Source organism: Chiloscyllium plagiosum, chromosome 24, assembly GCF_004010195.1.
Source record: "Chiloscyllium plagiosum isolate BGI_BamShark_2017 chromosome 24, ASM401019v2, whole genome shotgun sequence".
Classification (NCBI taxonomy): Eukaryota; Metazoa; Chordata; class Chondrichthyes; order Orectolobiformes; family Hemiscylliidae; genus Chiloscyllium; species Chiloscyllium plagiosum.
This window is the reverse complement of record NC_057733.1, coordinates 137,481-146,562: the sequence shown is the minus strand read 5'-3', so window position 1 is coordinate 146,562 and position 9,082 is coordinate 137,481. Positions and strand designations below refer to the sequence as shown.

At 45.8% G+C, this 9,082-nt stretch overlaps 1 protein-coding gene across 1 annotated transcript in view; it reads left to right on the top strand.

Moving 5' to 3' along the window:
* The window catches only part of LOC122561940 (four and a half LIM domains protein 1-like), a 26,521-nt gene that overhangs the window by 12,717 nt on the left and 4,722 nt on the right, over positions 1 to 9,082 (top strand). Inside the window, exons 3-5 of the mRNA XM_043714266.1 lie at positions 269 to 443; positions 1,845 to 2,014; positions 4,564 to 4,750. Coding sequence (XP_043570201.1) covers positions 269 to 443; positions 1,845 to 2,014; positions 4,564 to 4,750 — 532 coding nt within the window. The remainder of the gene's footprint in view (positions 1 to 268; positions 444 to 1,844; positions 2,015 to 4,563; positions 4,751 to 9,082) is intronic.

Below are 9,082 nucleotides of genomic sequence, written 5' to 3'. Positions count from 1 at the left end.
GTTTAGGGTTAGGGTTTGTGTCTAGGGTTCGGGTTAGTGTAAGGGTTCCAGTTCAGGTTTAGGGTAAGGGTTGGGATGAGGGGTTAGGGTTAGGGTTAGGGTTAGGGTTTAGGGTTAGGATGATGATTCCAACGACAATTCCCTGTGAGGATTCTGAGAGGTTGGGAAGTCCCTGCCCAATCACTGGCCTATTACTGTGGTTTGGGGACGGTTCCTGCTGCGTTCTGTCTGTAGCTCCTGACTTGGTAACGGTGGTTTCTTGCTTTAGGAGCTACACCATGGCGATCGTTACTGGCACGAGTCGTGTTTCCGCTGTTTCCACTGCAGCCGCTCCCTCGCCAACGATTCCTTCTGCATCAAGAACGAGCGCATCACGTGCACCAACTGCCTGCCCCGCACTGACAGCTCGACCTGTCACAGCTGCCGGAGACCCATCAAACCAGGTCACAGCCACATCCTCCGCACACTTCACAACGTTACTCACTGACTCACCCTCGTTACTCACTGACTCATCCTCGTTACTCACTGACTCACCCTCATTACTAACTCATCCTCGTTACTCACTGACTCACCCTCGTTACTCACTGACTCACCCTCGTTACTCACTAACTCACCCTCGTTACTCACTGACTCACCCTCGTTACTAACACACTCTTGTTACTCACAAACTCAACCTCGTTACTCACTAACTCACTAACTCTCCCCTGGTCACAAACTGTCCCCCATTACTAACTAACTTGCCCCTGGTTACTAACTCTCTACTCATTACTCACTATTAATCTCCCCTGGTTACTCAGTAACTCGCTGTTTCTTACTGTGTGTGGTTGGGTGTGGGATTTGGGGTGGGGTGAGGAAGTTGGTGTGTGTGTGGGGAGGTTTGGGGTGGGGGTGTGTGTGTCGGCGGGTGTGTGGCTCGGGGTGGGGGATGTGCTCAGGAATTGGAGGCCATTCAGGGAATGCCACAATCCATGCAGTGAGCAGCCAGTGAGCTCATGGTGTATCAGGGTGCAGGAGACATAGTCTGAACAGGGATGGTGTTCACACTCTGAGACTGCACTGACGCTCACTGCTGCCCCAAATCCCACTGATGTTTGTAGGAAATGTGTGGTTCAACCTGCATCATAATCAAAGGCTCATGCCCCCAGAATCTTACCACAGCAAGGCTATTCAGCCTCCAAATCTGTTGCTGGCCCTTTTGAATGATTTATCCAATTAACCGCCCTCCCCTCCTCCAGCTGTGCAGACTTCCCAGTTTGAGAACTTCCTCGTTTGAAAGTTATTGTTGAATGTGTTCCTTCTCAGGCAGCACCACTTGCTGCTCAGCTCCACTACCGCGGATTATCACTGGGGCCATTGCCAGAGTGGCTCCCAATCCAGGATGGGAATTCCCTGGGGATCACGAGGACTCTCTGTGGGATACATGGTGGGAGTTGTGCTGCCAACTCGGTTAAAGATGCACCTGGACCTTTTGATGACAATCTGACTGTGACAGCTGACGATGTGATCCATGGCCCACATTGGGATCTGCTATCCTCACCCTACCTGGCCTACACGTGACTCCAGACCCACAGCAATGGGGCTGACTCTCCCCGAATACCCTCTGAAATGGTGGAGGGAAACCCTCAGGGATAGTGGAGGGAAATTACAAACAGAAAATAAATGTTGGTGCAATTAGCCACGCACTCTCTCCACCCCACCCCCCCACCATTCCCCATCGCCCCCCAAGTGATGAGATAAAATGAAAGCCGGGGATGTGTGGGTGCGTGTGTGGAGGGAGATGTGGGCGATTGTGGGCTGAGGGATAGTGGACAGTTATAATCTTCCCTCTCTCGCTCTCTGTGTAGGGACAAAAAGTTTTGAGTACGGGGGCTCACACTGGCACGAGCGCTGCTTCACCTGCAGCCGCTGCCTGAAGGAGATTGGCACTGCCAGCTTTGTCCCAAAGGGAGACGAGATTTACTGCATCTCCTGCAACGAGAAGAAGTTTTCCAAGCACTGCGTCCACTGCCGAAAGGTGAGAGAGAGAGGGAGGTCTGGTCTGAGCGAATCTCAGACAATGTGCAGACTGACCAGGCAGCGTTCCCATTGTTATAGCATGACAGACACCGGTTACTGTGTTCACATTTCATGTTTTCACACCCCGTAGTGAGCTATTGGGTAACAATGTATGGTGTTACTAAGCTGTGTCAGGTACAGCATCAAATCCCAACAGGGGGAAAGTGACATTGACTATTGGTGTAAATTGGAAGAGATGCATCCCCAACGAATCACAAAATACCACATTTATACAACTGTCCCTTCCGGAGTTACACAATGGTCACTGGACTGGATAAAGAATCTGACAATAACAGAGATTGCACTGGCTGTTGTCAACTCCTACCTACACAGTGAGCCTACAAGGCTGACATGGCCTGGGATAGATTTCAGAAGCCACTGTGCGGGAGCAGGAGGAGAGAGTGGTTCATGTTGTACAGGTCTGGACGGGGTTCATGTTGCATTGCGTTTGTGGGCGGAGACAGAGTTTAACACTAGACTTTGGAAGGAGCAGGTCTGTGCTATGCAGCTTCTAAGAGTTAAAAATTGTGAAAAGGACGCTAGACATTAGAGCGGTTCTTTCTTGCTGTCATCAGCAACAGGACACAAGGAACAGACCGGAACAAAGGGACATTATTCCTTACAGCATGGAAAGATGGTGCTGATGCAGCAAGAACAGTTCATTGTCAATTTTTAATTGCAGACACAGCAGTTAGATTCTGATTGGTCAGGGCATTGCCTTTCTGAAGTGTGTGATGTGTGCCACACAAACCAGATTCTTGGTTTTATGTTTGTAGCTTCTATCACACACAAATACATCATATTACAGGATGATGGTGTTAAATTGGTTTCCAGTATAACTCATCACAGTTTGGATTATTTAGTAAATGCTGTCTAATAAGCAGTATCTATCTAATGATGGACATACTTTTCTGAGGTTTGCAAATATGAGCTGTCAGTCAGTCATTGGACGAGATGGCCAATGTATTTGGCATCACACAGGCACTGAAACTCACAGATCACATTTCTATTTGTGCGGGAGGCAAAACATCTTTATGGCTGGACAGCAGCAGTGAGTTAAATTACAGAGAGACTGGGTTGATTTCTGTTGTCAGGGTGAGGGAGTGAATTGGTCATGAGAGATCAGAGCTGGAGCCAGTTGGTTGCTCCCCTACACATTTCAGAAACCTCTACATGACCAATGTTTGAGAGAAGTGATGTCCACCCTACAGGCCTCAACAATCCACGACCATTAATGTCCCCTTTGGACAGAAGCTAGAATTCTGCTTCCCCCTGGTGGGCAGCTGTGGAAGCGTTTGAATCTCTTAGCTCTTCAACAACATACTGAAAGCTAGCGCTTCCAAATAAAACTGTTGGATTATAACCTGGTGTTGTGTGATTTTTAACTTTGTCCATCCCAGTCCAACACCGGAACCTCCTCATCTTACTGAAAACCAGAAGCCATATGTTAATCTGAAGCAAACCGTAACTCACATTTAATTTCATAATGTCAATGGCCATTAATCATGGCTACGGTCATGTAATGTCTCATCTCCTTTGCCTGACTAGGTGAGAGATGCATTTGCTGAATTGTTTCCCCTCCAAACATCCAAAGGTTTGAATCGACTTTCTTGTCTCTGCCAGGAATTTGTGATTACCCTGTGTAGAGTCTGTTTGGAGATACACAACCACCTTGTGTTTGCACCATCACCATCTTTACCCAGCTTCCTTCACAGGAGCATCAGTAAGATCTGACACTGAAGCAGAACAACATGTTCACACTGATTTACTCAAGGAAGAAAGGAAGCAGAAAAGTTTGGAACAGAAAGTAGGCCATTCAGCCCCTCAAGCCTGCTCCACACGATCCTGGCTGATTTTTAACCTCAATGTCTTCTTCCCACGTCTTCTGTCTAATCACAGATTTCATTAATGTTCAGAAATCTACTGCATCTGCCTTGAATCCACCCACAGCTTCTGGGATAGAGGATTCCAAAGATTCATCACTGAGGGAAGATGTCACTTCTCATCTCTGTCCTCGGGATTCTGAAGTGGTGACACTCCTTCCCAGACTCTGAAACCATCAGACCAGCACCCACCCTCACAATTAACAATGAACAGTTTTGCTTTTGAAACAGATCACATCACTTTGATTGTAACAAATTTAAAAAGCATTACACACACGGCATCAACGTTTTCCATTGGAGTGTCAAAGTATTTTCACAATGGGAAGGGTTGATGTTTACAGTTTGAAGCAGGCTGTTTGAGGTACAAACACTAATAGAAGATGACGTTAGGCCCATCGAGACAGTGATGTGATGATGGAATGATTGAAACAGAGATGCTGAAGAGGTCAGGAGCAGCAGTGATCCTGGGTAAAGGGGGGGATTTGGAGTTAGGGATGAGTAAGGCCATAACAGACCGAACCTACCTGTGAATCTGTTCCTATCGGATTTACCTATTGGCTGTTGTGGTGCTCCTTTGGCTGATGTTACTACTGTCTGAAGCTGTGAACTGTCTGATGTGTTTCAGGCCATCACCAGTGGAGGACTGACCTATCGTGATGAGCCTTGGCATACGGAATGCTTTGTGTGTAAGACATGTCGCAAACAGCTGGGTGGACAGCGTTTCACTGCCAATGAGAACTTTCTCTACTGTGCCGACTGCTACAGTAACTTCATTGCCAAGAAGTGTGGTGTTTGTCACAAGCCTGTGACTGGTGAGTTACTGCATCTTGCCACTACTTTTTAAGCCACATTATAAAATAAGAGATGGATTTGTCTAATGGTGCCAGTATTCACCTTAGTGACTCCATCCCTTACCTGACCAACCTTCTTTCATACCCTGTGCATCCTCGCAATCCACTGCTAGCCCCCAGCATCCCACTGAAATCTGAAGCAGCCTTTCATGTGATTGGGTCATCTACATTATTCATCCCCCATTGCACCGCATCCTTCGACAGAAAGCAAACATCCTCCAACACTGGAAACACTCAGCAGGTCTGGCAATGGAACACTGAAGAGTAATACTGGACATGAAGCATTAACTCTCAAGTTCTTACAAGTAGTAACAGAATCATAGGCAGAGGTCTTCAGCATTGAAACAGGCCCTTCATCCATGCCACCCAATTTTCACAACTAATCTAGTCCCATTTCTGTGTGCTTGGTCCATATTTATCCCATCCATGTACCTGTCCAGCTGTTTCTTAAATTACAAAATTGTACTTGCCTCCACCACTACCTCTGGCATCCCTCATCCTGACTCTCACCACCCTCTGTGTGAAAAAATTGCCCCTCTGGACCGTTTTGAATTTCTCCTTAAACCTATGCCGTCTAGTTTTAGATCTCCTAAGCAGAGGGAAAAGCTGTCAGCTATCTACCTTGTCCATGCCTCTCATGATTTTATAAACCTTTATAAGGTCACCCTTTAGTCTCCTACGCTCCAAGGAAAAAAGTTCCAGTCTATCCAACCTCTCACTATAACTCAAAACTTCCAATCCAGCTGGCATCCTAGTAAATCTTTTCTGCATTCTTTCCAGTTTAATAACATCCCTTCTATAGTAGGGGAGTACTCCAAACGTAGCTTCACCAACATCTAGTTCAGCTGCAACAAGGTGTTCCAACTCCGATACTCAACGCTCTGACTGATGAAAACAAGCATGTTGAAAGCCTTCTTCACCGCTCTGTCTACCTGTGACCCCACTTTCAAGGATCTATGAATCTGTACCCCTAGATCTCTTTGTTCTGTAACACTCCCCAAGACCCTACACCACTGACTGTGTAAGTCGTGCCTTGGTTTGCTTTCCCAAAATACAACACATTGCACGCATCAAAATTAAACTCCACCTGCCATTCCTCAGCCCACTGAGCCAGTTGATCAAGATCTCGCTGTATTCCCAGGTAACCTTCTTCACTGTCGACTCTACCACCAACCTTGGTGTCATCCGCATACTTACTAACCACACATCCAAGTTCTCATCCAAATCATTTATATAAGTGACAAATAACAACGGACCCAGCACCAATTCCTGCGAGTCACCGCTGGTCACAGGCCTCCAAATCTGAAATACAACCCAACATCACTACTCCCTTACCTTCTACCATCAAGCCAATTTTGTATCCAGTTGGCTTGGTCTCCCTGGATCCTTACTCAACAACTCAGTACCTTGTCAAAGGCCTTGCCAAAGTCCATGTAGACAACATCCACTGCACTGTCCTCAATTACTTTCTCAGTCACCCCTTCAGAAAATTTAATCAAATTCATGAGACATGATTTCCTACATACATAGCCCGCTGGCTATCCCAAATGGATCCTTGTCTCTCCAAATGTCTGTAGATCCTGTTCTAGAAAACCCTCCTCTAACAACTTACCCACCACAGATATTAGGCTCACCAGTCTGTAGTTCCCAGGCATTTCCCTGTAGACCTTCTTAAATAATGGCACATTAGTCACCCACCAACCTTCGGGCACTTCAGCCAAGCTGAGATAATACAAATATCTCAGCAAGGGGCCCTGCAATATCCTCCCTAGCCTTCCGCAAAGTCCCGGGATACACTTCTTCAGGTCCTGGGGATTGATCCACCTTACTGCATTTTAAGATTTCCAGCACCTCCTCTTCTATAATGTGGACTCTCTTCAAAACATTACTATTTATTTCCCCAAGCTCCTTAGCATCCATACCTTCCTTGATGGTAAACACTGATCAGAACTATTCATTCAGGATCTTACCCATCTCTTGTGGCTCCACACGTATATGACTTTGTTAATCTTTAAGAGGCCAATGCTCTCCCTCGATAGATGATTGATTGATTAACAGGAAGCAAAGAGTGGGGATAAATTAGTGCTATTCTGGTTGGTAATCTAACTAGTGGTATGCCTCAGGGATCAGGTTCACAATTTATATAGATGATTTGGAGTTGGGGACCATGTATAGTGTGTCAAAGTTTGCAGATGACACTAAAGATGAGTGGGAGTGCAAAATTTGCAGAGGACTGTGAAGTGTTGCAGGGGAACATAGATAGTGAGTGGTGAAAGGTCTGGTGGATGGAATACAATGCTCATAAATGTGAAATCAAACATTTTGGTGAGCATAATCGTAAACAAAGAATTATTATGTGAATGGTAAAAAAAATTGCAACATGCTGCAATGCAGAGGGACCTGGGTGTCTTTGTGCATGAATCACAGAAGGTCGGTTTGCAGGTGCAACAGGTAATTAGGAAGGCAAATGGAATTTTGTCCTTCATTGCTAAAGGAATTGAGTTTAAAAGCAGGGAGGTTATGTCGCAGTTATATAAAGGTGCTGGTGAGACCACACCTGGAGTACTGCGTGCAGATTTGGTCTTCTTATATGAGAAAGGATATACTGGCACTGGAGGGGGTGCAGAGGAGGTTCACCAGATTGATTCCAGAGTTGAGGGGGTTGGCCTATGAGGAGAGGCTGAGTAGACTGGGATTATATTCATTGGAATTTAGGAGAAGCATAAAATTATGAAGGGAATCGATAAGATAGAAGTATAGAGGATGTTTCCACTGGCGGGTGAGGACAAGAGGACATAGCCTCAAAAATGGGGGAAAAGGACCTACACCATCAGGAGGGTTGTGAATCTGTGGAATTCCCTGCCCAGAAAGTAGTAGCTACTTCAGTAAATGTTTTTAAAGCTGGGTTAGGTACTTGTTTGAATAAAATTAAAGGATATGGTGAGAGCGAGGGTAAGTGGGGCTGAGGCCATGAAAGGATCAGCAATGATTGTATAGAATGGTGAAACAGGCTCGAATGGCCAGACAGCCTACTCCTGCTCAGAGCTCTTACTCTTTTCCTCTTCAAGCACTTATGAATCTCTTTGGATTCTCCTTTACCTTACCTGCCAAAGTCATCTCTATCCCCTTTAAACCCTCCTGATTTCTCTCAAGTGTACTCCAACACCCTCTATACTCAAGGACTTTGCTTGATACCAGCTGCCTATATATAACACATGCTCCTCCTCTACCTTGACCACAGCCTCAATAACTCTAATCATCCAGGATTCCCTACCCTACCTACCTCACCATCCACTCTCACAGGAAAATTTTGGCCAAGCCCTCATTAACTCACTTTTGGAAGCCTCCCACTTAGCAGATGTCCCATTGCCTGTGAACAACCTCTCCCCAAACAACTTTTAAAAGTTCCTGTCTAAGCCCATCTAAGACACTGCCTGAATTTAGAATTTTAACTGTGGACTAGACCTATCATTTTCCATAGCTACTTTAGAAACATTGGAACCATAGTTACTGGCCCCAAAGTGCTCCCCCACTAACATTTCTGTCACTTGCCCTGCCTTATTTCTCAAGAGGATGTCACGTTTTGCCCCTTCTCTAGTAGGGCTACCTCATGAACACAATTAACACGTTTCCATCCAAGCCCTTAACACTATGGTGGACCCAGTGGATGTTGGAGAAGTTAAAATCCCGTACTATCACAACCCTATCATTCTTGCAGTTATCTGCAATTCACTACATTGTTTCCCCACAATCTGCTGCTGACTACTGGGGGCCTATAGTACAATGCTATCAAACTGATCTACCCCTTTTTATTTCTTAGCTCTATATGCGCTGGAGATAAAAGAGGACCAGTGGATGTATTAGAACATAGAACATAGAAGAATACAGCGCAGTACAGGCCCTTTAATGCTATCAAACTGATCTACCCCTTTTTATTTCTTAGCTCTATATGCGCTGGAGATAAAAGAGGACCAGTGGATGTATTGTATTTACATTTCCAGAAGACATGTGATACAATGTCATAGAACATAGAACAATACAGCACAGAACAGGCCCTTCGGCCCACGATGTTGTGCCGAACATTTGTCCTAGCTTAAGCACCTATCCATGTACCTATCCAATTGCCACTTAAAGGTCACCAAAGATTCTGACTCTACCACTCCCACAGGCAGCGCATTCCATGCCCCCACCACTCTCTGGGTAAAGAACCTACCCCTGACATCCCCCCCATACCTTCCACCCTTCACCTTAAATATATGTCCCCTTGTAACACTCTGTTGCACCCGGGGAAAA